Below are 21663 nucleotides of genomic sequence, written 5' to 3'. Positions count from 1 at the left end.
ATTACCCCGTATTAAAGCACTTATCAACAGCTTTCATTTGATACCCATATTGTACATACACATCCGAAGGTTACCCGGGTCCACGTTTTGACCTATATCTCGAGCCCTATTTCCAAAATAAAATATAATCCATGTTACTCGTGATGTAGCTTTCGAATGGTGAAAGAATTTTTAAAATCGGTCCAGTAGTTTTTGAGCCTATTCATTACAACCAAACAAACAAAGTTTTCCTCTTTATAATATTAGTATAGATATGGTAAATATTACCATACATTTTTTCCTTCAGATATAATAAAAAAATAATAATAATAACATTAAAACAACAGGTATTATTAACAAACTTGGTTTTATTTTAAATTCTTCAAGTGAATCAAATTAATAATAATCAATAAGAAGGCATATGCAAATACAAATACGTGAATTTATATATGTACATTTGCGCATATACATACATACATATATACGCTCACGTAACTACATATGAGCAAGGTAACTACATATGAGCAAGGTAACTACATATAAGCAAGGTAACTACATATGAGCAAGGTAACACTAATATGAGCAAGGTAACTACATATGAGCAAGGTAACTACATATGAGCAAGGTAACTACATATGAGCAAGGTAACTACATATGAGCAAGGTAACTACATATGAGCAAGGTAACTACATATGAGCAAGGTAACACTAATATGAGCAAGGTAACTACATATGAGCAAGGTAACTACATATGAACAGTAATGAGCAAGGTAACACTAATATGAGCAAGGTAACTACATATGAACAGTAATGAGCAAGGTAACGACACATTTTTTCGTGCGTGCAGCCTGTTAAATCGAATTATAAGACGTTATCACGTCAAAAAAATTAATTAAGCTACAAAAATTTGATAAATAATAGATAGTACAAAAAAATAAGATTTAGATGAATTGAATAAAAGTAAGATAAAATGAGCTACATAATAGTGCAAAACACAGACAATAAAGTTAAATAAAATTAAATAAGAGAAAACTATTAACAAAATTAAAAAAGAAAAATTTAAGATATAAAAAAAAATAAAGATTAAAAAAAACTAGATCAAAATAACATTAAACATAAATTAAATAAAAAAAGTTATAAAAACTACCAAAAAAAGCAATAAAATTAAAAAGAAAAAAATTAAAAAATTAAAAAAATATTTAAAAAATTGAACCAAAAAAAAATTAGATCAAAACAACATTAAACACTTAAACATTAAATAAAAAAAGTTACAAAAAATAAAATGCAAGTTAAAAATTAACAAAACAAAGAAACAAAAATTTAAAAAAAAAACTTAATTTTTTGTTTTTTAAATACAAAATTTAAAAAAAAAATTTTCAAATTTAACAAAAAAAAAAAAAAAATTACATCAAAATAACATAAAAAAATTAAAAGCTAAAGAAAATTTAAATTGAAAAAGAAGTTAAGTAAAATATCAAGAATTAAGTATAATAAATGAAAATAAAATAAAACACAATTTGTTAATCAAATAGAAAGTAAAAGAATATGAAATTAAATTAATTACCAAAAACAGTTTAAAAAATCATATGAAAAAAAATAATAAAATTTAAATGAACAAAGTAAAAAAATAACATCAAAATATCATACAAAAAATTAAAAATTAAAAAATTTAAATTGAAAAAATAAAGTAAAATAAAAACAAGTAAAATATAAACAAAATTAAATTAAATAAATGAAAATAAACTAATATATGGTTGGCAACTAATTAATTGCGCATTTCACTTATGGCATGAGTTGAATTTTTAGGTTTTCAGACGTAGTACAAATGAAAACACATTTTGTTATTTGATAGTTGGCAATTCAGCTGTCAATCAGTAAAAAAAAGTGTTTTGTGATCGGTTGCGTAGTATTCGTTTGGCGTTCGTTGAAAAATGGAAAATCAAAAGGGAGATTTTCGCCATATTTTGCTTTTTTATTTCCGCAAAAGAAAAACCGTTATGTGCTGTTTATGGTGACGAAACCTTAAAAGAACGGCATTGTCAAAATTGGTTTGCCAAATTTCGTTCTGTTGATTTTGCACTCAAAGATAAAAAACGCTCTGGTCGTCCAGTTGAAGTTGATGACGCCCTAATCAAAGCAATAATCGATTCGGATCGTCATAGTACAACACGTTAGATTGCGGATAAGCTTCATGTATCACATACAATCATTGGAAATCACTTAATAGAACTTGGCTAGGTTCAAAAACTCGATACATGGGTTCCTCACAAACTGAAAGAAATCATTAACTGCTGCGATTTACTAAAGAAACGTAATGAAAATGATCCATTTTTAAAACGACTGATAACTGGCGATGGAAAATGGGTTGTTTACAAGAATATCAAGCGGAAAGGATCGTGGAGCAGGCCAGGTGAACTAACACAAAGAACATCAAAAGCTGATATTCATCAAAAGAAGGTTTTGTTATCAGTTTGGTGGGATTACAAAGGAATTGTCTACCTTGAACTCTTACCACCAACAAAATGGTGCGAAAGCGCTAGTTGGATTTTGGATGAATCACCACTCTAACCTACCACCCAACCGAACGATCAATTCTGATGCCTGCATTTGAACAACTAACGAAATTAAACAATGCAGTTGAATAAAAGCGGCCCGAATTGGCAAATCGACAAGGTATTTCATTCCATCATGACAATGCAAGGCCACGCACATCTTTGGCCACCCCGCAAAAATTATTGGAGCTTGGTTGGGATGTTTTGTCACATCCACCATATAGTCCTGACCTTGCACCATATGATTGATTTTTATTTCGATCTTTACAAAACTCCTTGAATGGTAAAAATTTCAAAAATGATGGTGATGTCAAATCGTACCTGATTCAGTTTTTTGCTACGAAAAACCAGAAGTTTTATGAACGTGGGATTATGATGCTGCCTGAAAGATGGCAAAAGTCATTGATCAAAATTGGCGAAAATTACAAAATAAAGTTATTTAGTTCTATGAAAAAATTGTCTTTGCTTTTCCAAAAAAAAATCGCAATTACTAGTTGCCAACCCAATATAATTACAAAATCGTATAAAATAAAAAAAAAACAGAAGAACAAAATTTATTTTTAAATTAAATGTTTTTTTATTTTTCATTTCATTATTTATTTTATAAACCCAGTAAAGCCAAAATCTTTGGTATTACGAGTGTACCACAATTGCATAACCTCTAAAAGGAAAAGAAATACAACAATAGCGTAAAATGATGCTGGTGGAGGGCCACTTTCTATGGGCAAAGCATATAGAAAAGGTGGGCATCTCAGACAGGGCACTCTGCCCAGCATGTGGGGAGCAGAATGAGACGTCACTTTCTGTGCGACTGCCCACCTTCACTGGAATAAGGCTTGAGGTCTTTGGCACTGATGTGTTAAGAAACGAGAACCTGGGCACCACAAGATTTACTCAGATTTTTTCGGAGGTCGAGTAGATTTAAAGAACATTAAAAATGGAACCCGAGTGCAATGCAATGGATTTAATTGTGTCTGAGTGCTGCACTTGCTAGTCTGTCCCGACAAAAAAAAAGTAAAATTACTTTGAATAAAACAAACACATTAAGCCTGCAATAAAAAGCGAAGTATAGGGTTGTTCAATAGGTGCGCTTCAACTTTTTTCCGATAGGGAGGGCGAACGACGCAATATTTTTTATTTTTCGCTTGTGATTTGTAAACTTCATTAGTATACATTTCATCATGGAACGCTACACACTTGAGCAACGATTGCAAATCGTGCAAATTTTTTATGAAAATAATCGTTCTGTTGCTGCTACTTTAAGAGCATTACGGCCACTTTACGGTCCATTTAACAAGCCGTCCCGTTTTGGGGTTATGTGAAGTCATTGATCTACAGTAACAAGCCGGCGACGATTTGTGAGCTCAGAGCCAATATTGAACGCGAAATTGCTGGAATTTCGGCCGATTTATGCAAAAGAGTGGTCGAAAATTGGGTTCAACGATTGGACTTCGTAAAACGTGCACGCGGTGGTCATGCAAAAGAAATCGAATTTCATACTTAAATGTATATGTTCAAACTCGATAATAAAATAAAAATTAGTTAAAAAAGTCAAACCGTTTGTGTTTTATTCAAAAAAGTTCAAAAGTTGAAGCGCTCTTACTGAAAAACCCTATAGTAGCTTAAATCTATGATCTTCTATCGTACTCATCTTGCTGCCAATCATTCTATAGGCGTGTGGCTTGCTTGTTTTGGTGAGTAAAAACTCGGCGCATATTTGGTACTGGCTTTACTTTAAAAGCAGAAAAAACAATCAATCGAAAATTTCGGCATTCAAAATTAAACACTAGGCGATTAGTCATTTTTGGTGGCACATCACTAACTACTATTGCCAGCTTTTCGAGCTGAGCAATGCCATCAATGGCATAAGTAATGGTTGGAAATCTCGTCTGGTGAGCCTCCCAGGTTTTTATGTAAATAAAGTTTGGTGGCAATGAATTAAAATAATAATAAAATGAAAATATGGAATTTGAGCAGCTGTTAAAGGGTAGTCGTTTAGTTGTTCAGTAGCTGAATGACTGCAATACGCGCGATTTATTTAAATAATTTTATTGAATTGCTTGCTTCACATTTTGATATCACATTTGCGCACCCTTCTGCCCAGTTGGTTGCAATCAGTAATGCTCCAATTAAAAATTTATTTTTATATTCGCGATAATTGCTTGTTAATATTTTTCCTTTCACTGTTGGCGCAAGTGGATGCCCTTTTTTACATTTCAACATTCATTCAACGGTTATTTTGTCGCTAATTTTATACTTGTAAATATAAGTAATTTTTCGCTCAGGCTTTTTCATGCTTTTAACATTCATTATTAACTGCGAAAACTCAAATTCCTCTAACCAACCTCATTAGCACCTCATGTATATGTACGCATTTGTATGTATGTACGTGTGGATAAATATAACCTTGCATGTGTGTTTGTCACAGCAGATTATGCCGCATATTTTCGCTTTCAAATTATTAAAAATAAACTTATTTTCTACTATCTGTTAACCGATGTAATTGCAGGTACTAATAATTCACGCCAGTATTTGTTTTTTCATATTTTTTTTTTTAATTTTTAGTTTTTATTTATTTTATTTTTTCTTTTTAATTTAAATATACGTACGTGTAAATTCGAGTTCAGATAACATAAACCGCTTACATTGCTTCAGTTGAATGCGATTACTGGCTTCGATTTATCTATTCGCATTACCTACATTGGAAATAAGTAAACAAATGACGAAGCATGAGCTCATATTAATCAAACTGTAAACAAATGAAAAACACATGTAGCCATATGCATTTCTGTGTAGATATGCGCTCAGCAACATAAGGAGGTACTCAGAAATGATAAGTACTTGAGGAAAAATTATAATTTTTCCTTGATATTTGTATTTATATATTTATAATTTTGCTTCAAGTTTCTTATGAAATGGAGCTAATTCATTTGAAGTTATTTAATGTTACTAGCATTCTTCTTTATCGTTGCTTTGTTTCAAGGAAATTTTTGCAATTTATTGCGCTTTCGTTTTCATACAATTCTTTTTTTTTACAATTTTAATAATTTGCTGTGTTTTTTTAATTATAACTACAAGGTGAACTCCAAAATAAACAAGACTGAACTAAAATAGAAACGAAAGGAGCCTTGTTCTGATAACTTCGAGTTTATTTATTCAAAATAGTTCACTCTGGCCTCGATACACTGTTTTGCGCGATCTAAAAGCTTTTCGAAAGAGTGTTTCAGGTCATTGACCGGAATGCCCTTCAGGATGTCGGTACAAGCCTTTTGGATGATCTCTATGAACGCAAAACGTTTTCCTTTCATGGCCAAATTCAATTTTCGGAATAGGTAGAAGTCACAGGGAGCCATATCAGGCGAATACGTTGAATGATTGATGGTTAAAATGCGATTTATAATCAAAAAATCAGTCACAAGAGTGGATCGATGAGATGGTGCATTATCACGCATTAAGCGCCAGTTTCCTTCTTCGTGGTATTCAGGACGAATTCGACGAATGCGATGCAACAAACGCTACAAAACGCCAAGATTGAAAATTGCATTGACGGTTTGGCCCAATGGCACGAACTCCTTGTGGAAAAATCCCTTGAAATCGTAAACACAAATGAGCATCGACTTGATTTTTGACTTCTCCTAGTGCGATTTTTCGGGTGGTGGCTCGTCTGTGGCCTTCCATTCGGCACTTTGACGCTTAGTTTCAGGTTCATGTTGGAAACAACACGTTTCGTCACCAGTTACAATGTTGTAAAGAAAGTTCTCGTCTTTTCTCGCCACTTTAATGAGGTCTTTCGAATGTTGAATTCTGAGCAATTTTTGGTTCTCAGTCAACTTGTGTGGAGTGAAACATGCACAGACCTTTTGTAAGCCTAAATGATAAGTCAAAATGCGATAAATCGATGTTTTGGGGATATTCCACTCCGATTCCATGAATTTCAACGATGTTTTCGATTCATTTTTGATGAGTTTACGAACAATTTCGATGGAGTTTTCGGTGATTACTGATTTTGGGCGGTCCGTATGTTCATTGATATTTATGTCCTCATAACCATTTGTGAAACGTGTAAATCATTCATGAACTCTGGCACGAGATAGACAATCATCGCCATAAACTTCAATCAATTCATCATTTCATCAATTCAAATGCTTCGGTAAACGTTTTACCGATTTTAAAATAAAATTTGATATTAGCTCTTTGTTCGAAACTCAATTTTGTACCGATGACACAAACATTCTGACACTTTAGACGCAATAACTTCGCTTCCATTGAACCGAATGTCATAAAGCGTTCACTGGAAGTCAGCTAGAGATGTAACATCCAACACACTAACTCATTAAAAAGATGGCGCCATCAAAAACATTTTGATGATATGTACAAAAACATTTTTATGGATGTAGACGGGCTTTCTGTAACTTTGTTTAAAAATTGTCGCTCTTTGGTATAACCTCTTAAACTAATTTTTAAGAAATCCTTGGCTGAAAGAATATTTATCGACGATTGGAAGCTGACTTCAGTCACTCCTATTTTCAAAAGCGGTAATAAAAGCGATATTGCAAACTACAGGCCGATTTCCAAATTATCTGCTATATTGAACTTTTTGAATGCGTTGTTAAAGACAAGTTATATTTTAGCGTTAAACGTCGAATTAGTCCTAGACAGCATGGTTTTGCAGCTGCAAGATCTACGTTATCTAACTTATCCGTTTTTTTCTGATGATTGCCACGCAGGCTTCCAGAATGGTTTCCAAACTGACGCGATATACACGGATCTCTCTAAAGTCTTTGATAAAATCTACCATACGATTTTAGTACCTAAATTGGCTTGTCTTGGTATTCATTCAACTTTCCTTGATTGGATTCGGTCCTATTTAATAAATGGATGCAGTTCTGTAGTTATCGACGGAGTTTCTTCGAAACATTTCATTGCCAGTTCTGGTGTACCTCAGTGTAGTATTTTAGGACTTTTGTTATTTGTTTTGTTTATTAATGATATTTGTTCATGTTTTTCCTTCGCTAATTTTCTTCTCTATGCTATTGATCTAAAAGTGTACGCTGAAATAAGAAATTCTAGTGATTCAGCCGCCCTACAGCCCGAGTTAAATAATTTATTTTCCTGCTGCCTTATGAATCGTCTATTTCTTAATATTGAAAAATGTCAGAAAATCATCTAAGCTTCAAAACCTCCTTTATGCCTCTTATCATATCAATTATATATATCTTGCCTCGTCTGGTGTGATAAAAGATTTAGGGGTTTTCTTTGATTCAAAGCTTAATTTTATCACGCACCTAAATTATGCCGTTTCCAATTCTCTTGCTTTGCTCGCTTTTGTTAGACGTCACTTATCGCACTTCACTGACCCATATACCAGACTGGAATACAAACTTTTTTATTTTATTATAATAGGACTATGAATAAGTTCGTGCGGTTTTACAACAGATGGCGTAACTTAATTATTATTCCATCGATCCACATTTCCAAACATTCATTGGAGAGCTACTGTCGTAAGGCACAAACGTCAGTATAAGTTTTTTATTTGAAGCGTAAACAACAATATTTTTACCACACTTGAAAATGTCGAATTTTGTGCCAAATAATGTGTTTTTGCGGGGAATTCTTCTTCATTATTTTAATATGAAGAAAAAAGCAGCCGAAAGTCATCGTATCTTGGTGGAAGTTTATGGTGAGCATGCTCTAGCTGAGCGAACGTGCCAGAAGTGGTTTGCACGCTTTAAAAGTAGTGATTTTGGCTTGGAAGACGAAGAACGCGAGGGTGCGCCGCCAAAGTTCATAGATACCGAATTGGAGGAATTGCTCGATCAAGATCCGGCTCAAACGCAAGAAGAGGTTGCAAAAACTTTGGGAGTTGATCAATCAACCATTTCCAAACGTTTAAAAGCCATGGGAATGATCCGAAAGGTAGGCCATTGGGTGCCGTATGAATTGAAGCCAAGAGACGTTGAACGCCGTTTTATGGCATGCGAACAACTGCTTCAACGGCACAAAAGAAAGGGTTTTTTGCATCGAATTGTGACTGGCGATGAAAAGTGGGTCCATTACGACAATCCAAAACGTCGGGCAACGTATGGATACCCTGGCCATGCTTCAACATCGACGTCGGCGCAGAATATTCATGGCCTGAAGGTTATGCTGTGTATCTGGTGGGACCGGCTGGGTGTTGTGTATTATGAGCTACTGAAACCGAATGAAACGATTACGGGGGATGTCTACCGACGACAATTGATGCGTTTGAGCCGAGCACTGCGAGAAAAACGGCCGCAATACGCCGATAGACACGACAAAGTTATTTTGCAACATGACAATGCTCGGCCACATGTTGCACAAGTGGTCAAAACATACTTAGAAACGCTCAAATGGGATGTCCTACCCCACCCGCCGTATAGTCCAGACCTTGCGCCATCCGATTACTATCTCTTCCGATCGATGCAACATGGCCTGGCTGACCAGCTCTTCCGTAATTACGATGAAGTCAAAAAATGGATCGATTCGTGGATTGCGGCAAAACCGACCGAATTTTTCACAAAGGGAATCCGTGAATTGCCAGAAAGATGGGAAAAAGTAGTAGCAAGCGATGGACAATACTTTGAATATTAAATTTGTAACCATTTTACGTCAATAAAGTTTCAAATTTCGAAAAAAAACCGCACGAACTTATTCATAGTCCTATTAATTTTTTAATTTTATGATTTTTTTTAATTTAAGTATTTTATTTTACCTTTTATTCCCATTTTCATTTGCATAATTTTATTGCACTTCTATTTAATTTAGTTTAAATTTGTTAATATACATTTTATTTTATTATATTTGTATTTTATTTTATTTTTTCAATTTAAGTTCTTTACTTTTAGTATTTTCAAGTTATTTTGTATTTACATATTTTTATATTTATTTAGTTTTTTAATTTTACTGTTTTGTTAACTTTTGTTTTGCTTTGAATTGCATTAGCAAATTGTATTTTATTTCAATTTTTATAATTTAATTTTGTTTTATTTTATTTTGTTTTTTATTTTACTTTACTTTTCAATTCAAATTCTTTAATTTTTAGTATTTTCATGTTATTTTATATTTATATATTTTATTATTTTCGTAATTTTTTATTTAAATAATTTTTTTTATTTTATTCTGATTTTTATTTTATTTTTCTTATTTTTTCCAAATTAAATTCTTTAATTTTTTAAGTTTAACTTTATTCTGTTTTTTAATTAAATAATTTTTTTTCTCTTTTTTTATTTTATTTTTTTATTTGTTTTTTTTTTTTCAATTAAAATTCTTTCATTTTTAGTATTTTCATGTTATTTTTATTTACGTATTTTCTTATTTTATAATTTTCGTAATTTCATTATAAGAGTATATAAACACATAATTGGCGCTTACACCCTTTTTGGGTGTTTGGCCGAGCTCCTCCTCTTATTTGTGTCGTGCGTCTTGATGTTGTTCCACAAATGGAATGTTACTTTTTTATTTCATTTTTGCATATATTTTTGTTGCTTTTCATTGTACTTTATTGCCATTTTGAATCTCATTTTTGGTTTTATATTTGTTTTCTATTTTCATTTTGTATTCATTATTTATTTAAATAAATTTGTTTTATTTTATTTTATTTTATTGTACTTCGTTTTATTTTCTTTTGTTTTATTTTTTAATTTATTTAATTGAATTTTTATACATATTTCTTTTGTTACTTTTTTATCTCACTGTATGTTTTTTGATTTATTTATCTATTCTTTTTTGGTATATTTTATTTTATTATTTTTGTATTTTAAATTTACCATTTCAATCTAACTTTTCCCACGTGCCCATTATTCATCTCTCTGTATCTCTCAACTTTTACACAAACACTAAACGATCACCGTCGGTGCTTGCATACTAAGTTGTCTATTTTTAAATTTCCATTATATTTACTCATACTCGTAGCTTGAATGGCAGTAAGTGGCGTAAATGAAGGAACGTCGAGGCAAACGTCTTCTAAAACAATTGAAGCACATAGAGTACTTGCTTACAAACTTCAATATGAAGCGTACATACATACATGCATACATATATAGTATATATTTTTTATATACTTATGTACATATGATTGTTTATTTCCCCAAGTACTCGTATGTGCGTAGCTAAAGTCGTTAGTTCGAGTGCCACCAGTAGCCAGTGAGTGGCGCAAAGTATTTGCGAAAGCTGTTAAGTAATTCTTTTTTAATTTTCATTCGTTTTCATAGCGATTCCGATCGCAAGCACTTGAGTAGACAATTGCCGGCTTAATTTGGGTGTAAACAACGAAATACGATCGTACATAGTTTAGGCATTTTAAATGATTTTTAATTTGTTAGTCATGTAGATTTAGTTCGAATTGAGTATCATGATTTTTTGAAGTAAGGCTTAAAAGAGTTATAGAATTATTATCACAAATAGTGTCGACTACCGACGAGTTACTCTCCTTTTCTACTTTCTGATTTGGTATTTTTGAAAAAGACTTTGGAAGTTTATAGAGCAAATGGACTTAAAAACCTCTATGTGTATTGTATACTCATGGAAAAGGTCTCTTTTGGTAAATTTTCAGTCTGTGATATTATTTGTTGAGCTCGGCCAAAATCGAGTAAGCAGTTATCGTGCCAATCAAGAAGAAGAAGAAGATATAGAGTTTCACATACCTCGCTTATTTTTTAGCTGCGGTAATTTATGGATCTATGTATATTATTTTAGGCCTATGAATCTTCAAGAATATATTGTAAACTATTCTATAGAATATTTCCATTATTTATTATTTCACATCACAACATTTTTCTCTTTTATCAGACTTGTTGAAGTATTCATGAAGAAGTAATATTTTTAACCCATTAATGGTACCCGCAAGAGTATAAATCTTCGTTTTTTTTTATTCGTTAAAGTTTGCAATGAGTAGGCGAACATAAAGCCTTGAAAGTTTGATAAAGTGTGCAATGTTTTTCAATTGAAATGACTATATAGCTTTTTTAGCAAAACAGAAGTTTACAGAAAGAAATATTTGCATCTTCTCTCTCGAAGGAAGAACACCTCCGAAGGGGTAAAACTGCAGTCAAAAAGGGCAAATAAATATAATATTAACAACACAGGATGGCGCAAAATTAATCACCTTATCGGCATACAATTTTCGCTAATCACGTCATACGCCAATCGTATAATATTTGGCACACAGTGAAGCGCTTAAAGGACAAATTGGACAAATTTGCATCACTCGAAATAACTTTTTATTTAGTGAAAAAGTTATTAAACAAAATTGGATGACTAATTTTGCGCCACTTTGTTTAAACTTATTACATGAAAAGAAGAAAATTAGTTCATTAGCTATCTTGAAAAAGAAGTAAATTTTTTATCAATAGAGAAATGGGTCGGAGGTAAGCTCGATACCGGTCTTAGCTGCTGGTTAGAGTAAAAAGGCTAAAACTAAAAATGCTTTAAAAGCAAAGAAACAGAGAAAGGGAGCTGGAGTGAAAGCAGAGAAGCATTGAGAAGCCTACCTTTGCTATCTCCTTCATGCAAGTGAGAATGCGTAACTGCAAATATCTGAGGCCCTGAGCGGTCACAGAATTATTTCTGCAAATTCGCATATTTATTGAAAGTCCTTTCGTTTTTCATTCCCTTTCTAATTAGGAAACCTCATCTCACATTTCACATTTTTCTTGTAGTTCACAATTTTTTGGCATGCTGCGCTGCTTGCTGTTATCACTTCAATCGAAAATAAGCTAAAACGAAATGCTAGATTTTCGCAGCAGAATGAAGCATTTGACCCACCAAACCAACAGTGAGCTCTAAATGGTAAAATTATTGAAGAGTCAAAGCAAGAGTTAAAAAAAAAACGGAAAAAATTAAAGAAAAAAACCCTATGGCTCAAATGCGGCACTTTGGTTTGATTACAGATCTATTCTATTAGAATTTGAACATCGTCAGGGATAATTTCTCAAGCTAAATCAACTGTAGTGGATTTTAATTATTTTTATGGGGTTCCTGAGCGAGATTAAACTCATTTTAGAAATTTGTAGATATTGCACTTCAAACCTAGCAAAAAAGCTTGAAAAAAATACTGCTAAAAAAAAGTTGTGTATGGATACTTCTCTGAAATGCCATCAAAATTGTATGACATTTTGATGTTAATTGCAGCTTTTTTGTGGAAGATTTGTTGTGGGAAGAAAAAATGCATAGCTTTTACATATTGCAAAAAATAATTTAAAATTAAAAGGAAAGGAAATAAAAATAAAAAAATTAAAAAAAAAAAAAAAATTTTAAAAATCAAAAAACAAAAAATATTAAAAATCAAAAAATAAAAAATTAAAAAAAAAAAATTAAAAAAAAATAAAAAGAAAAGAAATAAAAATAAAAAAGGACAAAAACATAAAAATAAAAAAAATAAAAAAGGACACCTAAAAAAAAAATTAAAACCAATTTAAAAAAATTAAAAAAAAAAATTAAAAAAGATATAAAAATATAAAAAAAAGTACAAGAAATAAAAATTAAAATAACTGATTTCATAATTAAAAACAAAAAAAGAAAAAATAAACAACACAAGTACGCTTTTCATTGGTATAAGAAACTTTTGCCCATAATATTTATGTGCGTTGACCGTATTTAAAATATTATTACACACAAATGTAGTCAATATTTCAGCGTTTTTTTGTTTTAATTATTATTATTAATTACTTGTTTTTTTTTTTGCATAAGTTTCAACCCACGCGCTATTTCACATGCTAATTTCACTCAAAAACAAACACCGCAAAAGGAACAACATTCACTTTTACTATTCATTATTCGATCCTTCATATCTGTCGCTAAGCTGGCCGTAATTTCAAATAATATTCCCATATGCATTAGATTTTTCAATTTCGTTTTGTTTTCAAATCATCCCAAATTGATCCTGCCAACCAAACCAACCAACCACTGACAGCCGCACAGCTACATTGCCCTCTCTGCAGGCTGTCGATGTTACCCACACATTTGTGCCAACGCACACACATTCACACACAAATTGAACGCTACAGCGCTGCCAGTTTGACAGTCTATTTGCACAAGGCAACACAGGAAAAACTATTTTAAAAAACAAACTTGTTAAAAATAGGTTTTTGTTAACAATCATTTTTCACTTCTAAAAACTTACTCGTTTCGCTGTTGTCTAAACGATTTTCCACAAATAGTTTAGATTCGTAAAAATCGTTCGATTTCGTTACAATAACCGTCGCGGCCGCTTCGCCGCCGCCGTTCTTTCGTACAATCACTGCGTTTCGTTTTCGTTAACTCCACTACAATACACTCCGCTTGCTTTTCTACTTCTACTTCTCCTTCATTTGCAACCTTTTATTTTGTGAATTCTTCCAACAGCAAAGTATTTAATTACAATACTCGTGTTTCATTTATTTATTAAAAATATTTGTGTATTTTTTTTGTTTTTCTTGCACAACTCCACGCCACAGACGTCATTCAGTGGCTCGTGTGTGTATGTGTGTCGATTTGCTTGCAATATGCTTGTTATTGTTTTTCACTGCTTAACTTAATTTTTTGTTTTCCTTTTTTCGTTGGAGCATTGTTACGCGCTCACTTACATTTTACGTTCATACACGACGGCGACCGCTACGAAACTCATTTGCTTAGGCAACGGCTGCCTGCATTTTTCCCCCATTGAGATATCCCGACAGCAGTCGTCGATAGTTTTCACTACTATTTGCCATGTACACTCACCTACACATGGGCAAATATGTGTATGCATGCTTGTCATTAGCATTAGCAACACTGACAAACTGGTTCCGCGTTTTTGTTTACACTATGCGTGCGAATGAGATGGCAATAGCGCCACAGATGGCAGTGCGGCGAATTCGAGACAACGAGTATTCTTTAAAGCCATATACTTTGCTTGTTGGACGGCTGGCTGTCAGTTGTTGCTCGTTGTTTACTAATACCCGCTTTCATGGTGCTGTTAACTAACAGTCTGTTATGGGTTAGATACAGTGACAGCGACAGCGACTTGGAGACAACATTGAACATTTTCTTATGCAATTACAGCAGAGCGATGAGTCACAATTACATTCGTTGAACGATCAGATCTACACAAATTGGAATATAAAGGGAAACCAATCGAGCGTTTGGAATTTCGTGTAAAGAGTAAATCTCATCATTAAACGTCGAAAAAAGAAAATTCTTGGCTTTCGATTGGAAATCAGATCCCATTTGTCTAATCTGGGAAATTAAATTGCTGATGAGCTTGCCAGGAAGGGTACGGAATTGGTCTCAGTGATCTCCTACTCGGTCAACGGTTGTTAAAGGTGAATTGCACAACTTATTTCTCAGGAAGCGCTATTTCGAAAACTCTTTGGCTTCAATATTTTAAAATGGAAGACTCAGAAGGCCCTTCGGACGGACTCGACACCATTCAATCTTCAAACAAGTAGCTGTGTTTATTGGTCAATGGATGATCGACACATAAGCGGACACACAACCTTTAAAAGAAGGAGTCTGTTGAGCAATTTCTCTGTAAATGTCCGTGTTTGGCAGCTAGATGATTGATGTCACTGGGTGCCCCTTTTTTTCAAATAAAATTTTTTAAATAAAAAAAGTACAGAAAGAGAAAAGTATTAAGAAATAATATGCAGAACGATTTACTAAACTTTTGTTTTAATTTGTTTGATTTTATTCAGTTTTATTTATTGAGTTTATTTTATTTATGGAAGTTAAAATCTTAAAGTAACTTAATTACCTCTCTCCGTTAGGCCTTTTAGCGAAATATCTTCAGTATGCCACATAAGCCTCTCTGTTAAATTTTAAAGCAAAACGGTCAGAGCGCTCTTAATGCTGACTATGGTACACCCTATCCATTTTCATGTCGCTCAATATAGAAGAAAATATCAGGCACGTCGTCGCTTGTCCAGCTTCGATAAAAAGGAGATAGAGGAGAAGCCGCTAACGACTCAAACCATTTTAGAAAGAAACGCCATATGAAATTAGAATAGTAATTTTGTTAATAGCATTTGTTGATTCTGCTAACGGTTTGTAACAGTATGTGCCTACTGTTGGAATAACTCTAACCGCAATTGATTAGGTTAGGTTAAGTTAGAATGGCAGTCGGTCTATACAACCAACCCCCTTAGACCTTACATGTCCATTGTGATACCACTGTGCAGCACGCGGACTTCAGTTATTCTCCTCTTGTGAAGCGCAGGATTGGTTCAATCCGTACGCCGGAGAGTTTCGTAGAAGAATTGAAAAATTATCTACCTAGAAAAACTACACTGATTTTAGCTTAGGTTGGACAATTGCAAAGAAAGTGATCAGCTATTTTTTCCTCATCTCTACAACTTCTACAAAGAAAACTCCGAAATGACCGGTTACATAAGCCACCGTCTTCGAGATATTCTCTCATAAAAGTCTAAGCAGTTCCTTGCCTTTTTCTTATTTATTTGTGGCCGTTGATTAATTCACTCCATTTTTATTTAGCTTTAGTTTGGCAAGACCACCAGTTTATGTAAATATATAAAGGCGTTTTATGAAAAGTGACAAAATTTCGTAGCTCACTAATTATTCGACGTACTCACGACATTCGAGATGTAATTAACCTGGTATACACACACTTTTATGCTGCTACAACAAGAACTACTTTTTTAGGTTGTGTCGCTCTGCTGCCGCTTTCGTTGTGTTTCATACTTTACAGGAGCCTGCTTTAAATATAACCTGTTACCTGCTTATGTTATGTTAACTGCTGTTAATGTTAACAGTGCATCTGTAAGTAGCTGAAAGCAGTAAATGTTAACCAAGAACTCATTGATTTGCAGATGGAGAACCAATCAGTGTTTTTGTACTCTGCTTGATAGTTTTTTATTAGTTTTAAAGGCATTTTGGTACTTATTCTAGGAATAGAAGAAATCCGGTATAGGACGGTAGCAGACCACTACTTATTACCATCGAAGTGAACCCGTTTGACCTTCATATTTTTGCGTAACTTATATATTTTTCAAGAAAAACTTTCTGAGTAAGTTGAGTTAATAAATTAAGAAAAATTAGTGGACGCTAAAAATTACTATTTAGTTGCTTTTTAGATGCGGACTTTAGGAACGCATAGAAATTATTCGAAAATAGCTAGTTGAAAAAATTTAAAAGTTGCTTGTTGCTGTTTTGTGATATTGGTGAGGTTATGTGTTTCATTTGTTAACATTTTAAGCTTTTAAGTTACTGTGAGTTGAAAACATGGTAAGAAAAAAAGCTTGTCAAAAAGAGCTTTATCGTGGGCATGACGCCTAAAAGCGAGCACCTAACCAAGTACACACTCCAGTCAAGTCAGTGGCCACACTGATATCAACCTCACTGCTATATTAACACGCTGTAGAACCCTTTCGCATTTGTACGAAACTTTTCAACGTAAAAAAAAAAAATAAAACAAAAAAATGTTTTACAAAATTAAAAAAAAAGAAAACATTTTTATGAAATAAAAACAAAAAAATATTTTTATAAAATCAAAAAACTAAAATATTTTGATAAAATAATAAAAAAAAATATTTTTGTTATTTTGATAAAATAATAAAAAAAAAATATTTTTGTTATATCAAAAAAACATAATTTTTATAACATAAAAAAAACAAGATTTTTTTATCAATTCGTAGACAAAATAATATACATTTATTTGGGTTACTTCTTCTAATTAATCTACAATCTCGCTTGATGCCTTGCAAATGAAAAGTGCAAAAATCTCAATATCTCTCGCCAGTTTTCATAGCAAATGCCATCTATATTTCGGGGAATGCGCTGCCAATCAGATGCTTGCCACGATAACGCCAGGTGTAAGTGACAATACCGAAGCGCTGGTTGCCCAATGAAACAGGGCATGTGCTATCTGGACGCAGCTGAAAGCAAACTGTATACAAAGCCAATTCCAATTCCGGTGAAGTGCCAGCGAAAACGCCATTAACCGGCTTGTTGACGCCATTGTGGGTAAAGCGCACTTTTAGAACTTTAGCTTTCTGAGAAAGACAATGAAAGAGGAAAAGAAGTATAATTTCGAGGGCGTAAAAATGGCAAGGAAAACTAAACAAAAAGGTCGACACTCACATTGCCCAAATCTATTTGGTGTAGGTAACCCTTATAGTCTAAACGGCCAGCCTTCTCCTCATCGGCAAAATACACCCAATTGTGTAGACCAATCAGTGTGCCATTCTTAACTTCGTGTACGAAAACATGTTCGAACCCGGAACTGCCGATCCGACCTTGACCGCGCGAGTATTGCGTAAACCAAAGTTCTTTGACGAGATCGCGATGTGTCTTTGGATCGGGTGATACGATGCCTATGAGGCGGAGAGAGAGAATATGAGAGAGAAAAGGAAAAACAATATATTTAGCGTGATTTCGCATTTGTTTGCATGCAACTACACTACCCACCTTTGTTCTGCAGGAAGAGCATAGCTTGCCGCATAACCTGCGTATTCATCACGGCGTCAACAAATTCATTCTCCTCACGACGCTCGTTGACAGTCACATGCTCATTGGTCAAAGTATCCTCCTCATAGTTATCGAAGAGTGCACGCATCTTGGCAACTGTGGGGGTTTCGAAAGCGCGCGATTCGACTTCGAAAAGGCTGTAGAAAAGAAGAAAGTAAATAGTGCTTAGAGCAGAAAAACACTGGAGCGCAGTATGACTACATTCAGAAGTGGAATATACTTTATAGAACCTTGCGAGTTTCAGAGGAAAATACTCATGTGACATGCCATGCCTTATGAACTTCACTACTTACGGGTTTGGCGCCTCATCTGCGCTATCAATAGACCTCGTCTTGCCTTGTGGATTCACATGCATCAAATTTAATAAACTCTGCTCTTTGGCATAAAGTTGCTCCGTAAGTGCACGTATTTCATCGTCGCTTGCACGCGAGTTACCGCCAGCACCACTGGCACTGCTTGAACCAGGCCTTGCAGTAGTCGATGGACCAGGTACGTGCGGCACAAACGAAACACCATTTGGTCCTGTAGCAGGAGCGCCTGGTTTCGTAGGTGTGATTGATGCAGGTAAACCTGGGCCAACGCTGCTACTGCCTGGTCGTAATGGTGCAGCTGGTGTTGGCGAACCCCAAGCGAAAGGTGGTGTAGGTTGTGCGGCACTGCCAGGCGAGGATGGACGCAAGGGTGATGCTGGAGTAGGACTGCCAGGTGTGCGTTGTGTTGGAAGCGGAGGAAAGTCCTCTTTAGTGCCGCCCGAAGGACGTCGTGGTGGTGGCAAAGGTGGAAATTCATCTTTAGGTGTGGCCGGACGTTGTGTTGTGGATGGTGCAACGAAACCGCCAAAGCCATTACGCATATCCAAACCAAGTGCACTGCCTGGCGCGCCGGGTTTTGGTGTCGTTGTTGTCGTGGTGGTGGTGGTCGTAGTGCTGGTTGTAGTAGTTGTGCTAGTCAAAGGTGCCAAGCCAAAGCCTGGACGTGTAGCACTGCCACCCTGTGGGCGCGCACCACCGCCATAGCTTAGATCCAGGCCAGATGGCTGTGCCTTTGGTGGTTGATAGGGTGCAAAACCAGGTGGTAAGTTTGGTTGTGGTACACCTGGACGCCCAAAGTTGTTCGCACTACCACCAACGCCAAGTGTGTTGACGCCGCCTCCATAGTTGGACCCTGCCGATGCATGTTGCGGACGTTGCTGTGGTTGTTGTTGTGGGCCGCCGACTTGTGGACGTATTGCCGCTGGCGTGGCGGGTGTTGGCCCCGAGGATTGTGGTGTGACTTGTGGCCATTGTGGTGGCTGCTGCGCATTACCGCTCAAGGGTGATGTTGGTGGCGTATCGGGACGTGGGCCGAGAGGCATCAGTGGTGCTTGTGGATTGATTGCTAATGGTGGTGGCCTTTGTGGGCCAGTGGCACCCGATTGTACTCGCGGCGCATTCGGCTGTGGTTGGGGTTGGGGTTGGGGTACTGGCTCCACATTTTTAAGTGGCAGGGGCGTGGTAGTGGTGGTGGTCTTGTCGCCGCCACTGCCAAATAAGCGGCTGAACCAGCCCGACTTCTTTGTTGTCTGCTCTTCCGGCGGTGCGGGAGTTATCTCGATCTCGGTTTTGTAGCTCGCTGGAAATATACATTTTTGATTAAAACTTTTGTTTTTTTCCTTCTCAAGCGACAGGGTGCACGTTGGAGAGATAAGCGGCGTAAATTATTATGTGTTATATATTTCTGAAACTGAGATAACAACTAATACTGATGCTGGGTGTGCGAGTTTTATTTTAGAAGAACTGTATTCAATTGTATCAATGCATTTTAATTTTTTTATTTATTTTAGAAAAAAAAACGTTAGAAAAAAAGTGTTAAAAAAATATTTTAGAAAATAAAATTTTACAAAAAAAATTTTAGAGAAAAAATTTTTCTTTGTTCATTTTTGTATATTCTTCGACTGCACCTTTAAATTATTGAGTTATTCACATTTTCACTAAATACATTTTTTTGGGCTGTGCATATTTTTTTCTAAATTTTCTAAAATTAAATTTTTCATAATTTTTCTTGCGACTGCGCCTTTGAGTTACTGAGTGCTTCTTTGTATATTTTTTCTCTTTTTTATGCTATTTATGATTTGTGCTCCTGCTGCTAAAGCTAAAACATTTTGAAAATTAACATGTCGCTGATTTTAAGTATATTTGGCTTTCATCTGAGGTAATAAAGGCTTAAATTTTTGTACTGCTTTATAGTTTTGATTGAATTTAAATGAAAAAAAAAAATATTTAAAAATTTTAATATAATTTAAATTAAAAAAAATTTTTGAAAATAATTTTTTTATATTTTTAATATTTTTTTACTGCACTTTTGAGTTACATACTGCGTAATTTTCTATACTTCCCACACTTTTCATGCTTTAATAACTTGGGCTTTTAATACTAATTATATAATATTTCATGCCACCGATTTGAAGCATATTTGGTGATAATTTTAAGTAGTCAAAGAATCGATAATACTTTATTTCAATTTTAATAATTTTTCAAATTTATTTTAAGCATATTTAATTTTTTAATGCTAAAATTCAGTTACTCCTTTTTGCCCCCTTTCACCCCACTGTACGCACAAGTTTTTAGTTTGTCTCTTTTTTTATTTTGACAACTTCATGGGTTTTGTGTATTTTCTTATTTTATTTTTTGTTTACCTGCAAATTCGCACTGCAGCATACACAATAACAACACCACAGTACACACGAAAAGTGTGTGACTGGCCTTTAAACGCATGGCTTTGAACGTTTTCTATTTACTCTGCACCAAAATAGTAAGAAATATTTGTTGTTGTAAATTTTATTTGTAAGTTTTTAAATTTATTTCCAAAAAAAAAAACACTTCGAAAATAGTTCACTTTACGACAATTACGAACTGACACGTACGAATTCCGGCAACTGACTGAGCAGACATTGAAATGAGAATGAGGCAAAAGCAACGCAAAAACCTGTTAGACGTAAGTAACTACATTGATTATGTAGTTGCTGATGATGACGATGACGAAGACAGGCCGGTGCTCGCAGTGTACGCTATAGTTGGTAGTAGGCGACGTTTGGATAAGAAGTTGCGCGTTTGATTTTTTGAAATAAATTTAAATGAAAAAAATTTCTTTTTTTAATAAATTTAAAGAAAAAAATCTCATTTAATATATAAAATAGTTTTCTGCTAATTTTGGAAATTTTCAGCACATAGTTTTTTTTTTTTAATAAATAAATCTGGTTTTAGAGCCAGAAATACTTAGTCATGACGCAAGAAAATTTACCTGAGTGTGAGTCTTCCTTCAGCAAACACTAAAATCCAACAATTTTCGAAAAATAGTAATTTGCTGTTTATTGCCTGAAGATCAGAGCCTCACTAGATCACTAAATTACGAAGATCGTTTGAAAAGTCTGTGCAAAAACCAGAACTACTTACCTTCCGAATAATAGGACCTATCCAAGTCTGAAAAATAGCCAAACGTTTCTGCAATCACCTCCCTGTTTGAATAAAATCTTGTTCCCGCAAGCCATTTCTTCGAATTGGGAACAAATAGAAGTCCGATGAATCCGTGAGAGTTAAGTCTGCAGAATAGAGTGCTTGTGAAACGAGTTGGAACTCCATTTATATTAGTTTTGAGACCACAACGGCTGAGGCGTGAGCTGGTGCGTTGTCGTGATG

The 21663-nt window shown here is 34.4% G+C and overlaps 1 protein-coding gene and 1 long non-coding RNA gene across 2 annotated transcripts in view; both read right to left on the bottom strand.

Moving 5' to 3' along the window:
• Window positions 1-14132, bottom strand: part of LOC129239571 (uncharacterized) — a 53770-nt gene extending 39638 nt beyond the window's left edge. Inside the window, exon 1 of the long non-coding RNA XR_008581862.1 lies at window positions 13671-14132. This is a non-coding gene — a long non-coding RNA (uncharacterized LOC129239571). The remainder of the gene's footprint in view (window positions 1-13670) is intronic.
• Window positions 14133-17150: 3018 nt separating this feature from the next.
• Window positions 17151-20912, bottom strand: LOC129237958 (endoribonuclease CG2145). The gene is made up of 5 exons (XM_054872960.1): window positions 20664-20912; window positions 18283-19600; window positions 17930-18126; window positions 17603-17835; window positions 17151-17514 (listed from the first exon to the last, which is right to left on the bottom strand). Exons 1-5 carry the CDS (start codon window positions 20740-20742, stop codon window positions 17281-17283), a joined length of 2061 nt encoding a protein of 686 aa, XP_054728935.1. The 5' UTR covers window positions 20743-20912; the 3' UTR covers window positions 17151-17280.
• Window positions 20913-21663: the final 751 nt, after the last annotated feature.

The sequence above is a fragment of the Anastrepha obliqua genome, chromosome 2, assembly GCF_027943255.1.
Source record: "Anastrepha obliqua isolate idAnaObli1 chromosome 2, idAnaObli1_1.0, whole genome shotgun sequence".
Taxonomy (NCBI): Eukaryota; Metazoa; Arthropoda; class Insecta; order Diptera; family Tephritidae; genus Anastrepha; species Anastrepha obliqua.
Note: the sequence above shows the minus strand (reverse complement) of the source record. Positions and strands in the feature narration are given on the sequence as shown.

Bases quoted from the DNA above. Each gene is read 5' to 3' on its own strand.
- LOC129237958 (XM_054872960.1), bottom strand. From the start codon at position 20,742: ATGCGTTTAAAGGCCAGTCACACACTTTTCGTGTGTACTGTGGTGTTG. The intron at 18,127-18,282 runs GTAAGTAGTGAA...TCTTTTCTACAG, and splicing joins GCAGATGAGGCGCCAAACCC to CCTTTTCGAAGTCGAATCGC. The intron at 17,836-17,929 runs GTGGGTAGTGTA...TCCGCCTCATAG, and splicing joins GCTCTTCCTGCAGAACAAAG to GCATCGTATCACCCGATCCA.